The sequence below is a fragment of the Zeus faber genome (genome assembly GCF_960531495.2).
Source record: "Zeus faber genome assembly, chromosome: 17".
NCBI lineage: Eukaryota > Metazoa > Chordata > Actinopteri > Zeiformes > Zeidae > Zeus > Zeus faber.
Genome location: NC_137204.1, coordinates 13,830,673 through 13,846,327, shown reverse-complemented (window position 1 = coordinate 13,846,327; position 15,655 = coordinate 13,830,673). Strand labels below are relative to the sequence as shown.

At 43.9% G+C, this 15,655-nt stretch overlaps 1 protein-coding gene across 1 annotated transcript; it reads right to left on the bottom strand.

Moving 5' to 3' along the window:
* Nucleotides 1–1,625: 1,625 nt before the first annotated feature.
* sec16a (SEC16 homolog A, endoplasmic reticulum export factor) lies at nucleotides 1,626–15,251 on the bottom strand (the record flags this gene model as incomplete). The annotated part of the gene is made up of 30 exons (XM_080017608.1): nucleotides 1,626–1,892; nucleotides 2,340–2,402; nucleotides 2,735–2,817; nucleotides 3,109–3,246; nucleotides 3,411–3,531; nucleotides 3,627–3,683; nucleotides 3,820–3,912; nucleotides 3,991–4,155; nucleotides 4,499–4,546; nucleotides 4,694–5,157; nucleotides 5,288–5,489; nucleotides 6,657–6,770; nucleotides 7,897–8,037; nucleotides 8,440–8,545; nucleotides 8,681–8,792; nucleotides 8,883–9,000; nucleotides 9,158–9,239; nucleotides 9,372–9,469; nucleotides 9,563–9,805; nucleotides 9,943–10,081; nucleotides 10,203–10,264; nucleotides 10,497–10,639; nucleotides 10,751–10,925; nucleotides 11,635–11,833; nucleotides 12,160–12,292; nucleotides 12,464–12,555; nucleotides 13,199–13,347; nucleotides 13,455–13,663; nucleotides 13,844–13,970; nucleotides 15,030–15,251. 30 exons carry the CDS (start codon nucleotides 15,249–15,251, stop codon nucleotides 1,662–1,664), a joined length of 4,329 nt encoding a protein of 1,442 aa, XP_079873734.1. The 3' UTR covers nucleotides 1,626–1,661.
* Between the last annotated feature and the right edge of the window lie 404 nt (nucleotides 15,252–15,655).

Below are 15,655 nucleotides of genomic sequence, written 5' to 3'. Positions count from 1 at the left end.
GCCAGGCGGTTCACCCGGTCCGGGAGCTCCACCTCCCCCTGAGTGCGGGGAGGGAACACAGTCACTGTCAGTCACTGCTAGAACCCCATACACACACACACACACACACACACACACACACACACACACACACACACACACACACACACACACACACACACACACACACACACATGCGACATGTCGCTCAACACCGTGACCCGGAAACACTAATGGACGTACTAAAGTTTTGGACGAGAGGCGTCATTCTCTTTCCTTCCCTCACACAAACGCAGTCAAGCATGGACAACGGGTCATAAACAAATAAAAACAAACAAAAAAAACCCAAAAAACTATCACAGTAGAAATGCTGGGGGATGGTAAACTAGAAATTGTGTCTGCTACCAAAGTCAGATTATGATTTAAATATCTGTTGTATTCTAACAGCTGATTTTAAAAAACACACTCTGCGTATAAATGTATGCTTTATGTGGAATAACTATTTCCAGTAAGAACAATAAACCAAAGTAATAGAAAACTAAATCATAGCGGTTAAACTGCTTGACAGTGATGTATTAATGGTGATTATGCTTTTCTTAAGTGGGGTCAAAAAAATAAAAAATGAAATAAAAAAAAAAAAAAAAAAAAAGGAAAAGGAGGGTCCTTCAGAGAAAGCAAAATGTCCATGTGCTTCAGTTCCTTCCAGGCAACATTGCATTGAATCCAATGAGTCTCTTTATGCTCGGGGTTCATTTCACAACGGGGTACTGCCTCTGCCCGCCAAACCGACCGGACCGATGGCCGCCTCCTGATGGAGCACTCGTCTGGTGAAGAAATTAAAAGTTAAAAAAAAAAAAGTAGATGAAGCATTTTTTTATTTTTATTTTTTTATTTTAATGGCTAGCTTTTAAGGCCACATTTGTGTTTTAACTGTCATTCTAACAAATGTAATACAAAATAGAAGACAAGATGTGGGGAATAGCACATGTCAATCAACAATTTCCTGGTTTTAAGTTTGGTATTTAACTAGTAATGTAACTCCAGGGACGCTAAAAAGCACAATGTTTAACAGAAGTTTCTTGACTCCTCACCGGTGCAAATTGGGCGGGATTATAAAAGGTGATGCCGGCGGCGGGTGGAGCCCCCTGTGCAGGAAGACCCTGCCAAGAAGGACAAAGTTAACACGGCGACAACCGTCCCACGTTACCATTCTAGCATCTCTCTGGGCAGAGACGGTTCGGTTTTGAGCGGGGCGCAGAGGCACGCCCCCTTCAAACTACGCCCACGAAACGCTGAACGGGAGACTCCAACACTGCAAACGCTTTTTGCGACGCCGGATGTATCAAAACACACTGTGTCAATGAATCCTAATGCGGAGCGATGAGGAGTCGGGGTGTGACGACAAGTCATCCGAGTGGCCGACAAGCCAGGCACTGTTACAAACCACGGGCAAACACTCTTTTTAATAAGCATGCAAAGCGTTGTGGGAGGGGGAAAGTGTTAGGACACGTCATCGTGACGACAACCGGGCGAGTCCTTTAAGTCTCCAGCACGCTTCACTCCGGGAACAAGGACTGGTTCGCCCATTCGACTGATTCTCCATTGAACCCTATTGTGTAGCTGCTTAATCCTAATTCAAAAACGACGTCAGTTTGGTTTGTAACCACCGCTGACGGGTGAGGTCAAGGTTCACAACCAGTTTGGTCCAATGAGGAGTGCTGGAGACAGAGGACGGGCATGTGGGGGTGGGGCAGGCAGGCAGCGTCAGCTGGGTGAATGGCAGAGCTGTTAGTGTTACTGGTGATGTGGTGGTGGTGGTGGACACGTGGTGGTGCAGACCCAACTAGAGGTACCTGGTTTAAATGCTGACTCACTTCACGTGATAAAGAACTCATTGAGCTAGAGCGCGACAGCTACAGAGAGCGGGAGGGGGAAATAAAGAGTGGACATACAAAAACAAACACACAAACCCAGATTAACAACCTCCCATGCATTGGAGAAGACCCGCTTCAATCTTCCCACCGGTTAAGAATTAAAGCAAATAAATCAGTATTAATGAACATATTCCTTGGGAGATGAACACACATGAAGAGAATTAAGAGCTGGGGAGGGGTGATTTGTCCTAGCCACGCATGATCATGAAGAAAGATCTTTAAGGGGAAATACATGCATGTCGTATCTTCATTTTCACACCCCAAAAAAAAAAACCCCAAACAAACAAATAAATAAATAAAAAGTACTAGTGCGTAGAAGTGGGCACTGGCAGTTAGAAGTAGAGCGCCATGTTTTTAATGGTGGCATGACAGGGTTATGATTGCTTAGGTAGCAGATGACTAAAATGACCGTAAAAGCCGTCTCACCTCCCCTGACTCAGGCACAGGAGGACCTTCTGGACCCGGAGGTAACAGCGTTGGATTGAACATCTGGGAAGTTTACGGGTTAGAAATAAATCATATTGGAATAATGTAATCGTCTCACATATATTGAAGCACCCAAACCAAGTAAAAAAGGGATTTGGCTATAGACAGCTTTCCTATCGACCATCAACTACGGATGTGTTTGTTTGGAAAATTTGGAATTAAACGGGAGAAGGAAGAAATCAAAATAGCTTTCTATTTAGATAAGAGATTTTTTTTATTGCTGGTACATTTTCTTGTTAATGCCAATGATTCATAGAATTACAAACCTTTTGATTTATTGTTCACGTAATGGTGTTATTCACAGTATAAAATGTAATATATCATTTAATCGGTACCTGTGGTACAGAACTAGAGTTTGGTGAATTCTGCTCCTGGTTTCCCCCTTCACCTCCCTCCATAGGGTGCTGATCATTTGGGGCTTTGTAGACAGAAAAGAAAAAAAGATTAAAACATTGTAAAGTTCCTTAAAGGATAAGTCCATGTTCCATTGCTGCAGTGTGGCTCCTCCCACTGGAATGGAAACAATACGTGCTCTGAAGTCTTTTAAGGATTTTTTTTTTTTTTTTTAAGGTTTGAATTGTTGAATTAGAGCAAATATGATTCTGACAAAACAACCCCAAGCAATGTTTATATTTAATAGGTTGATCAACCCTTTTAAGAAAACACTATATCGTCTCGCAACAGAGTCCCACGAGACACGCATACATACCTGCACCAGGCACAAACAGGTTTGTAGGCATGGCCATGGGAGCCAGGGGGGCAAACATATCTGCTGGTGCAGGGGCCATTCCACCGGGCTTTGCAGTTTTACTTGGGTTCAGAACGTCCACGTATCTGTTCTTAGTGCCTGATAAAGGTAATGGCAGGAATTAAAAAGGGGAAAGAAAAAAAATAATGACCACGGAAAGTTTCACCTACCCCAAAATTTAACTTGACTTTTTGAATTGTATTAATTTGTTGAGAAGTAAGTGTTTGTAATGAGGGAGCTGAGTGGCAGGACACTTATCCTACCTGCCTTCCTGGAGAACATGTTGACAGGGGGACCACCGCCAGGGGGCAGGGCAGGCCCCGCAGAGCCAGGCATGGGAAACATCTTGGGAAAACCAGAAGGCGGTGGTGGAGGGGGCTTACTCTAGAGGACAAAAGGGAAATCCTAAAATTAGACCGGCGTAATCTGAGACGCAAGAGTGTTTGATAAATCTCAATAGCAATTCTGCAATTTCAGACCTCCTCTTCTGTCCCATTCAGGTCAACCCATCTCTGCTTCTTCTCATCCCACACAATCTTACAATAAAAAAAAAACCACAAGAAAGCGTGTGAGTGATGGACTTCAGAGTGACAGAGCTGTCCAAATGTGAGGCTGGAGCAAACTTTGAAGCATATGAAGGAGCACTGTTCTAGAACAGAAGCGTAAGCTCACAGATTTGTTCTTGTCATCTGGTAAGTGAGCCTCGTTTTTCCCCTTCCTAGACAGCCAGGTAAACCAGCCGCCACCGCCGCCGCCACCGCCACCCTGTGGTAAAGAAAGAAAAGCCAGTTAACTCCAGTGGAGTCTTAAATCAGGTGTTTAATGTAGAAAGTCTAAATGTACCTTTTTAGGAGAGTCCTTCTTGGGCTTCTTTTGCTCCTCCTTGCAGGGCTGCTCGGGAATCGAGGGTGGAGGCGGAGAGGCTTGCTTGGCAGCAGAGTTGCTCCGCTCCCTTCCACCAGAATGAGTGGAAGATTCCGATGTATTTCGAGACCGGTGACCTGGAGCCTACAAACCATTGTAATTAAAATATGAATTTACCTTCTTAAGCTTGTGATTTACTTAGTGAGAGCCAAATACTTTACTCTGGCTGCTGAACACATCTCAAGCAGATCAGATACGAACGTCATTAAGGGTTACCAATCAGCCGATATTCAAAATGCACTTTTTCAAAATATTGCAGGAATGTACTGTTATTTTTGAGTGAAAATAAATCAAAATCTTCCTTTTACAACGATTCCACCAGAAATCAATACACTTGAACTCGCTGATCTACACAATAATTATTTTTAAACAAATTAACAATCCTCATGCTTCCAAAGTTAGCAAGTGAGACATAAACCAAGCTAACCATATGCAGTGAAGATACTGAAGGAGTCCTTGATCTTCTTCCGGGACCCTGAAATAACAGGAGATCGAAGGGAATAACGATGAGCTATGACAGCTATGCATGGAAGTAAAAGTGTGGAAATATAGATTAAAAAAAACAACTAAGGTTAGGTGCTATGGAGGGTAAAGCCGAGCAACAAGCCAGAGAGTAGCTTACCATGTGAGCCATTTGGTCATAGAAGTCCATTTGAGGTGTGAGAGAACTCCTACGTGTGGGGGAAGACACTGCAGTGTGGACGTCTGGCTGGACCTGGAAAGGCTGGTCTATTGAGGGTACATGCCCAGGAGAAGGGGGCATGTGAAGGTTCATTGGGAGGTTGGGCTGGTTCACCTGTTGGGGCGGCTGCTGCATTTGGTGTGGCATGTGAGGCGTCGGGATGAACTGATGTGCCGGGAGACCAGGCTGCTGCAGAGTTTGTGGGTACATGTCTGTTTGCTCAGGCTGTGGCTGAGGCTCAAAGGGAGGAGGGGCAAAGCCAGGAACCTGTGGAGGGTAGCCTGAAACTGGGATCTGGCCTGGTGGTCCAGGGAGACTGGGAGGCACTGGGTAAAACTGGGGCCCATCGGTGAGGGGCATGGCCTGTTGTGGTGCCATGCCATCCTGAAGGATTGTAGTGGGCGCTAAAAGGTAAAGAGGATGACTTGGTTATATGTAATTACATTCATTATTGTAATATATATATATATATATATATATATTTTTTTTTACAAAAAGGTACACTATCTTAAGGTCGCTGGACCCAACGCACACCTGGAGGCATCAGTTGTACTCCCTGTGGTGGAGGGCCAGGAAGCAGGGAGCTCATCAGGGGGTTCTCCGGGGCACTGCCGTCCATCTCTAGGGGCATGTTATAAGGCTCAGATGGACTAGGGTGGTCCAGCTCTGAGCTCGGGGTGCTGCAGTCATATTGTGTGGGAGTTGCTCTGTCTGCACTATAGGCTATAACCCCAGTCTGATAAAAAAATAAATAAAAACACAGAAAACAACAATATGGACATTAGAGAAAACAATCTTATTGCGTATCATGTAAATTGCAATCTTAATCTTAGAATTAATTAGGCTGATATTTGTGCATTTTGAGATGATCGGCATTGGTCGATGCCTGCGCTCACTGAGGCTGATAAACAAAAAATGTCTGTCTGCAGACAAATATCGATTTTTCTATACATAGATTCTGAATATTTGAAACGGTTTCAATACTGATCTTCCCCACCATCGACACACCAATAGTAGCTGTGCTTCCTCGTTCTCTCTGACAGCGAGTTGACACACACACCGCTGCAGTGCCCACATAGCCCCGCCTCCTCCCATTCACCCGCTGTCTTCACTGTCTCATTCACCGCCGTTTGTTATGGTGTAAGCTCATTAAAGATGGCAAGCGCAGAGCCTCCGCTGTACAGCAGGGGTGGTATTTGGAAATACTTAAAAAAACGTAACCCTCATTCAAAATTCGAGTGGAGTTGTCTCCTCCAGACAGCACTGTTCCAAGCGTTCCTGTTTTCCCGTGTTTCCATTTTAGATCTATTCATTTCTGTGTGTCCCCTACTTGTATGAAATAATTCTTTTTATTTTTATTTTTTTTAACTCAACTGAGTTAAGGGATTGTCCCGTTCGGTCCCGTTACAAACAAAAACCCTGTGTGTCCCCACTGTCCTGTCCTGCGTCACACCATCTCCCTGTTGCTAAGAGACTTTATTTAAAAAAATGGATGGTTTTTGTGTGAATACTTTACTTGTAGATGATAAACCCTACACTTCTGTAACAGCGAACAATTCTATTTCCCGACCAGACTTAATATGACGCTTTAATATTGAGCTGATGCATTTTTATTTTGAATAAGTGCACTGCACAGAGAATGCAGACAATAACAGTGTTGAATAAATGTTCATTTAGGTTTAGCAATTTTATGTCTTATTTGTTATTATTAATAAATTGTACTTTAACAGATGCAAATGGGAAAAAAACCCAACCACATGATTTTGGCATTATATATATCAGCCATCTGCCGCCCGGCACCCTAAATATTGGCCATTGAAAAGCCCATATCTGTCAACCACTACAAGCTAGCCACCCAGCAAAGATACTGCTTAATTTCCTCAACAGTTCTCTTGCTTTTTACCCGAATCTGTCCGTCCAGCTGTCTGAGATGAATGAGCCACTCTGGTTCATTGAACAGCTCCAGCTCAGGCTTCTCTTTAAGCTGCGGATCGAAGAACCGCAGCTTCTCACACATCTGTGACAGGAAAAAAAAAAAGAGACAAGCAAACATAAATACAAAGCTATTAAGTGGTTGTGTGGGCTTTGCAGCAGCATATTTCATTGGCAGCTATCAAAAGAAGGGAAACCTTAATGGGCTTACAGCCCTGACAGTAGGGGGTCGCACATGCTCGTTCCTATTAGGGCGTCACACACAGATCCACAGCTCCGGTCAGAGCGATCTTGCTCCATACAAAGCTAAATTAAAGCTCTATATGTATTTTATTTACTCTGTTTCCTGCTACTGCTCTGCTGCACATGCCCCCAGACCAGCAGGTGGTTGGGAACCTCTGCACTAGTGGAGATTCTGTCAGTGATGGACGGGTATATTTCCCACTTTCATCGCCACATCTATGTAATTGCTGTACATTCCGGTCCAAGGCGCTTTCTATGTACACATGTATGTGCTCTGTGCGCTCGTGCGTCTCTCGCGACTTCGCAAATCATTATATCTCCTCTAATGTGTGTTTAATGTGCAACAAACTGGATGAACTTATATTGAACTTTATTGCTCATCACATCTGAATTGATTCGCTAACGTTAGCCAAAACATTTATGATCAATTATTTATTTATAAAAAATACACAATCAAATGGCAATTTCAGCATTTGAATATTTCAATTTTCTTTTGTAAATATTCAAACTCTATTTGAATTTCGTTCCTGCAGTCCTAGTTCCTATTCACTAAAGTTCATGACCCTTTTAAATTGTTAATACTATCTAGAATGAACAAGATGCGGGTAATGGTATGTAATTTGATCTAGAGGTTGGCGGTGAATATTTAAGGGTAATTATCCAATTTATTTATGAAGCAGTCAAATTCAGTCAGGCTGAATGGAACAGTCTGTGTGTCTTGTTCCACAGACCAGAAAGACGGGTATAGACGGGTGACATTTCCATCCAAATTTAAGGCACTTTCATTTTAAGTATTTGAATACTTTCAAGTATGCTTCAAGTATTATTTTAAGGATTGTTTATGGCTTTTAATTGTTAGGATTAAGAATGCCTTTCGGATTTGTATGCAGGGTGACCCATAATCACCCTTCTGAATAACATATACTTAAATAAATAAAAAGAAAAAAAAAAGTGTTGTGTTGTCTTACCTGTATGAGCTGGCTAATAAAGACAGGTGAGTGATAGGATGGCTGCACCAGGACAGTCTTCGAGATGACTTCACAGTAGTGGAAGGCCTGAGCACTCAAGCCTACTTCAGCCAGGCGACAGGCATAAATCAGCTTGAAGACCTGAAAATGGGCGATGAAGAATAAGCCACATGAAAACTCCTTGATGCTCATCGTTTCTGGCAGACTGTAACATAATATTTATAAAACACAAAACGTTGTGTCTATTGGCTTAGTCCAACTCTCTGAACCCCGGGGGTAGTTCCTATGAAGTCACATTTTCTGTCTAAATGACTGTCAGGCAACAAAAGGGCTCAAACTATAATCACCAATGGACTGGCTTTTGAAAATGGAGAGCAGCGATGACTTACTTATTCCGACTTAATCTTATTCAATAACCCAGTTTTATAATTCGGCACTGCAGTGTGATTATTTTTTTTTTTTTCCCCCCATGGTTTCGTTTTTGCATTTAGGCTATGCTAAATTTCCATCTTCCCACCGCCAGTACCAACTGAACGGCTGTACCTGGAAATTGGGCAGTGAGCAAGGCTGGGAGCCAAGTGATTGGGCGTATTCATAAGCCTCAGTCCTCTGAATGGCCTCATTGGTCGCAAAAGTGTCGAACGACAAACTAAAAGAAAAGAGAATAGGTCATATGGGGTTTAATGCAGAATGTTCAGCTCAATTGTAATTCCAAACAAGGTTTATTTTAAATGTTTTTGTGAATATGGCTGAGTGGTTAGGGGAGGTGTTGGTGGTCTCTTACCTGTGGTCAGAACCGACGAGGACCATTTTGGTACTTTTCTTGGTGAACACCCCCAGTCCAACCTGAGCCATTAGGTAACAGAAGTGGGCGGCATCTGTGAGCCCCTTGGAAGCTGCAACAACAAATAACGAGTGGTTTACAATGCCAGTATGTGACAAACCAAAGCCACACAGTCTACAGAAATATAGAGAGGAGATCCTACCAAGAGTGTCACCCATGGTTGTGATGGTGCGTGTATCAAGGTCCATAGTGTGTGTGAGGTTCGACAGAACCATGGCCAGGTGTGGGCGCCAATCCCCCCACTTCTCTTCTCCACAGCACTGTAAATTGAGAGGGATGACATTTCTGTAAACAACCTCTTAAAACAGAGATTCACAACAATACCGGAAAAACACAATGATAATATCCATTTCATTTATTCAAAATAAACCATTTAAAATAAAATGGTAAGGAGGAGGAGCTCTCAGTAGTACATACGGTGGCTGAGGCAGGCATCCGCCCAGACATCAGCTGGTAAACGGTCTGAAGGGGGTCATTGATGGGTAAACTGTTAGCAAACCTAAGCAACCGCAAAGAAACAAGAAATTGGCAGTTAAACTCCGTCACTTGAAAAATACAATCAGCTATATAATCAAGGTACATATTAAATATAAGCACACGTGAACCCTTCAACCGTACTGCTAAGGTGTACCTGGTCATGACACGTGCATGTGTCCTGTTGTCCATCTTACTGGCCAGTAGCAGGGCGTGGCCCCAGAGACCTCCTTTCATGGCTGCTTCTAGGGCGTCCTTTAAGCAAACAATGGTTATCACAGTTTACATTCCACAACATATGTATGAATAAAAGGAGTTTGCTCCGGTAGTTTTGGAAGTTTGGCTTGCCTTCTTGCGGCCGAACAGGAGAAGTTCCCGGAAGCGTTCTGTTTCCTTGCCAATGTTCTCTGGGACGGTCATGAAGGTATCAGACAGGAGGGAGAGTGGTCCCGCCCCTGGCTCCTCCTCTGCCCGTGCTAACGGCTCGTTGTTAAAGTCAATCAGGTTGGCTTCATTAGGACTCTTTCCAGGTAACCATACCGAGCGATGTTCCTTCAGCAACAAGTCCGCAATGTCTGAGCCGACGACCGTCTTGAGAACCAGAGAGTGAGAAAGACGCTGTGAGACATGTTTCCTGAAACTTTCTCCACCGTCATTGAGCCTATTGATGTCAAATACATGCCATTTTTTTCTCTTCCACGCTGCCCTTCCCATCTACCCAGCCTTACCCCATTCTGTCTGCACAAGAGCATTATGAAATCCCACAGCAGGCAGGCAGAGTCTCTGTCCAAAAGGTCATTGTTACGGGAACACTCCAGGGATTTGTTCTGTGAAAACTTTATCACATCGACCTTGTGGGTATCCTCCCTGTGGAAGAAGATTTGATATAAAAGGGCAACTTAGGCTCACCTATGAACTCCTTCATGCAGCAATAGTCAAAACACTGTATTTTTGAAAGGCAATAAGAGTTAGGGGCTAATGCTCTTACTTGACAAGAGGACCAGGGAAGGCTCGTAGCTCTGCCTGATCACTGGTATCCTGCAGGATCACCTGCAGATAAAAACAAACACAAAAAAACCCATAAATAATGCAATCACACTGATATGTAAGGATCATTGCTGTTGAGGTGTATGTGATCCTGGATAAATACATTAGTCGTATTCTGATACACATTCAATATTTCCTGAGCAACAATAAGCAGAACCTAAAAGGACAATAGACAAATGAACCTCTACACCGATTCAACACCAGCAAATTAAAGCTAATATGTTTACTAGGTTACCTCCATGTTGTGGATAACAACCAAAGCGGGTTGCCCCGCTGAGGGGAGATTGGGCTGAACCTGGACCAGATGACCACCAGGTCCAAAGCGAGCGCAGCGGTGGGGAATGGTGAACTTCTCTGGTGTCGCTGGACGGGGAGGGGCTGGAGGAGGAAGGATTTAGATAGAGAAAGAGAAAGAGATGTTTTTATAATTCACCATTAGACGGTTGCTGCACGGCACATTCATGTACATTTTATTTATTTTTTTCTTACGTTGCTCGGGCGCAATCCAGGTGCTCTCATCTGTGTAGTTAGCGGTATAGGGGTACTGGGCGTAGTTCTGGGTAGCATCAGCCTGGTCTTGGAACTGTCTATAGGGGTCATTTAGTGTAGACACTGTGTCATAGACTGCTGACACCAAGTCAGGTTGGCTCTTGTACACCTGGCTCTACACAATGGATAGGAGAGAGGAAGATGAAAGAATGACTTTTCTACTAAAGCAGCCAGACACAACAAGGTAATAAGCAATGACTCTGGTATACAGCAATCCAAGTGGTCCATTTGGCTGATAACAATTGGTGAAAAACTGTATATTTTATTAACAATTATTATTATTATTATTATTATTATTATTATTATGTGTACAGCCCACAGGGCTGGATCCCTATTGGAATTGGTCAGCCTTTTTTTTTACATTTTTTATCTTGTTTTTTTTCCAGGGTAAAAGTATCTGAAACACGACAACAGCAGTGAGCAGAGACATGGTTGAGGTCTGTTAGAACTGGGACCTTTCAGACGTCTTGTCATTCAGGTTTGATCAATATCGATCTACATTTAAAGCAGAAACTAGTGAAAAACTGTCGAAATTTGATTAATTTCACTCCCATCCAGCGACTTGCACCGGCCACTCAGACTGCATAGCGTTCACAGACAACCCACTTAAAGAACCCCAGCAGGGCTCGAGACTAACGATGTCCCTTCCTCCCGGGGATGATAGAAAATGTGTTTGAGAGATCTTCAAACAGACAGATCTTCCGTGGGATGTCTCGGGGAAGATGACCGCCAAGCCAAATAAATGTTTTTTAATGGCCAAAATGACACCAAAAATCAATTTATTATCCGGTAACACACACACACACACACACACACACACACACCTGTTGTGACCGGGCACTGGAGACACTTCGTCTACTGTGTTGAGAGTGTGAGCTGTGCACGCTGTGAGCCGACATTTCGCTGTGGACACTGCGTCGGTCAAAGTCATCACAACATGAATCCTCACGTCGACGGTAGTCATCATCAAAGCTGGCATCATATCCGGGGTAGTACCGCCATTGGTCTTCATAACCTTCTCTCCTGTAAATTGTCCAAAAAGCCAGGGATTACCTTTAAGCAATTAGACCTCACTTTCTTTTGCATTTAAATCAGTTGAAATAAATACACATGTTCCAAGTATTTAGCTAATTAACAGAGACCGAACAGTGAAAAGTATTCATACCTAATCACAATGCATTATATTATCATGTAATATCATAACCTCTAACTTATTTTAGTTGGACATGCTATGATATCACTTCATGAAGTCATTATCATACTGGAAAGAATTACACAATACTGCGTATTGAATGTTCATGTGTGTGTGTGTGTGTGTATGTGTGTGTCTTGTCAACCTGGGAGGATACGGCTGTTGGTTGTAGTAGGCAGGGTCTCTTCCTCTATAGGCTTCATCATAATTATACCAGTAGGATTGGTCGTAGTAGCCTCTGTAGCGGGGATCATAGGCTCCAGGATTGTAGCCTTCCCACCTACTGCGATCTTTGAAAAGGCAAAGAGACAAAAATGGATAGCACTTAAAAAAAACAACATCAAACCAAATTATACATGTATATTTTCAATAATGAATATGCTAGAAAATGTTTATATTATGACAGGGTGTTAGATTTTAAATAACCTAGGTTAAAACCCCAAAAAATCTTTAATTCTTACCAGCATAATCATACTGCTTCTTGTAGTATTCTGCATAATATTCATCATAGGCACTTCGGTTAGCTCGTTGGTAGTCATCAGGATAGCCTTGTCTATAGGTGAAGTTTAAAGTAAAAGTTAGGCAAGTACTGTATAAGTGAAACGCTGAAGCAACAAGGTTTACATAATGTACTCCTTTTTGATTTAGTTGCAGATCAATTGATTATAAAATTTTAAAAAAGCTGTTGCTTAAAAGATTCAAAACAGGAACATTATGAATTTTGATATAGACTGTTCCTAGACGGAAGTCGGTAAAACTACAAAGACGCTGGCTATCGCTTTTTTCTCTCCTCGATGCTGTAAATGTTTCCCACAATGTTTTTCTTGCCATCATATGCCATTGAAAATGGTTGAAGTTGACTATATCCCTTCAGACATTATTAAATAAGTGGCAAGTTTGAATCACTGTTTTCAAAGTGAATGTAAAAAGTACATGCTTGACTCTGAGCTTGAGCAGTTGTGAGCGGTCATATAGAATAAATATTGAGATGTGAGAAGCACAGATGTTCCTTGCCAGCTTTGGATTATTGCTGGCAAAACTCATTTCAAATTTGTCTACTATTCCTGCAGGTAGTGTAACTATTCACACCCCAGTTCTATGAGCCATTGATACGGCTCAATAATTTATGGTTTACTAATCACACAAGAAAATACAGCAACAATTTGGCAAGACAGTAGATGACAAATTTCACTGACCTAGAGGAGGGTCTGTCTGAGTACTGACTGGCCCTTGAGCTGGGTCGCTCTGGCTGAGGCTCTCTATACTGGTAGTTTGGATCTCGATAAGCCGGGTTAGCTCCTTCATATCTGCCATACCAAGAATCTGTTCTCCTATATGGGTCATCCTGAGATATAGAAACACTTCAGTTAAGCATTTATAGATCATAAAAGCACATACTGTATGGATATATCCTATAGCAACAAGCAGTAAAGAAGAAATATTAAAACATACATGAAAATATTGCTGTGCTCTAGTGTCCCCAGGCACAGGGGGGGGTTGGCCTGGAGGATAGGGAGCTCTGCCTTCATGGTATTCTCCATAGGTACCTCCATAGTAACCTCCATACATCTGCCCTGGTGGCAGAGAAGCGGGTCCATAGCCTTGGCTGCCAGCAGAAGAAGGTGGCCGAGGAGGTTCTACGGGATTTGACTGGGGAGCCCCTGAAGTCACAAGTCCATGAGGGCCAGGAGGATAAGCAGCAGCCAATGAAGAAGGTATATCCCCACCGGGCCCATGTGCTGGTGGCGGATACTGGCCAAAGGGGGGTGCTGCTCCACTAACTGGAATTGGAGGACCAACATATTTTCCCTGCAGTGCAGGCTGAGAGTCTGACAGCTTACTGTGCTCGGGAATCAGCTGCTGGGTGGTTGGAGCTGCTTGATTGGGTGCTGCTTCAGATGTTGGAAGGGCAGCATTACAGATTGGAGTCTGGGCAAGGCTTACCCCCTGCTGAGCATCTTTGGTGACCTGCAGGTAAAATCCAGGAGCATTACTAGCCTGTGGAGAGCCCTGTAAAGAGGAAGGGGGTCCGGTTGCTTGGCTTTGGTTCTGTGATTGATGCATAGAAAAATCAAGCAGTTCATAATTGGAAAGTTGAGTATGATTAGCAGGAGCAGCAGTCAGCTTGGGAGCTTGTGAATTAACAGAAATAGCCGAATGGCTGTCACCGCCCATTGATTGACCCCTGGACAAAGGAGGGCGCACTGGTTGTGAAGACGTCAAAACCATAATTTCAGATTTTGTACCTTCTGTGTTTTCCCGAGTCAGATTAAGTGGGTTCTGACTGGAGGGAGAAGTGCTGATCATTGGTCCCGGGGGAAAAGATTGGCTTTGATTAGAAGATGCTAGGGATGGCTGGGATGTACTGGCTCCATGCCCCTGTGAGGGTGGTCTCACAGGTGGAGTTGTCTCCCGAAGGCTACTTTGACTGGTTGCTTGAGTACTGGGGGGAATCACACTATAATTGGACACTGGCGGGGCAATCAAAACAGGCTGTTGAAGCGTATCAGCCACCAGCAGAGATGCATATCCCAGGTTACCTTGAGAGTCAGACAGCTCCCCCTCACTCACCTTTGGTGGGTTTTCTAGATTTTCTAAGTGGTGCTGAGAAGTTGAATGGGTTCTCTGGGAGGACTGCAGGTCCAAAGGACCATCTTCTGGAGGTTGGATGACATCAGCACTAGGTTCTCGTAAAGGAGCTAGAACTGGAGGAGCTGCAGGGGCTAGAAGAATGTTAGCTCCAAAGCTAGAAGCATCATTTTGAGCCCAAAGGGTAGTTGCAGGACTTTCACATGGCCGATTAGCCCCATAAGCACGGGATGAGGGTCGTGAGTGAGAAGGAATCACAGGGTGTGTCAATTGTGGAACTCCAGTTCCAAGCGGTAGCTGTTGGCCTGGGCCATAAATATTTTCAAGATTATCTGGGGGTTGCTCCAGGTTTCCAGGTATTGAATCTGCAGCCCCTTCTGCTACCATTTTAGCCCTGTCAACTTCAACAGGGCGTACCCCAACACTATGTGAGCGTACTGGCTCAAAAGAGCTGTTAGCACTGGCCTGGAAAATGCCAGTTGGTTTGGGTGGGCTGGGTGTGGGGGGCTGGCTATGGTGCATCCGCTCTTGAACGCCACGGTGTGCATCCATATCTGTAGCTGGGGAAGTGTCAATCTGCTCAAAGTATCCCCCAGTGGCAGCATTAATATTAGGATCTTCTGAAAGGCGGGGGCTCTCTTGCTGAATAAAGGTGCCCATTACCCCCTGGTGACGTCGAGAGCCAGTTCCACTACTATGGCTAACATTACTATAGCTAGATGACACGCTAGCAGATCTCATTGGCCTGGGGATAGAATCTGGTGCCTCAAGGTTAGGACCCACCTCGAAATGGTCTACCCCATGGCCTGAATCAGCAGCAGGGGTTTCATTGGGTTTACTAGGCAACACCTCCTGGTTGGGAACATACTCCAGATTCTCCATATGCTCAAACTGGGGGTCAAGCGGTTTTTGGCTGTTTTCTTGGCTTGCGTAATTACAATCATTCATGTAAGGTATATGTGGATTACCGCGCAAAGGAGCTCCTTGGTAATCCAGAGACGGCTCAGCCGGGCCACCCTGGGCTTGTGGAGGCAGTTGTGGGTGGTTAGGGAGCTGGTTTGAAC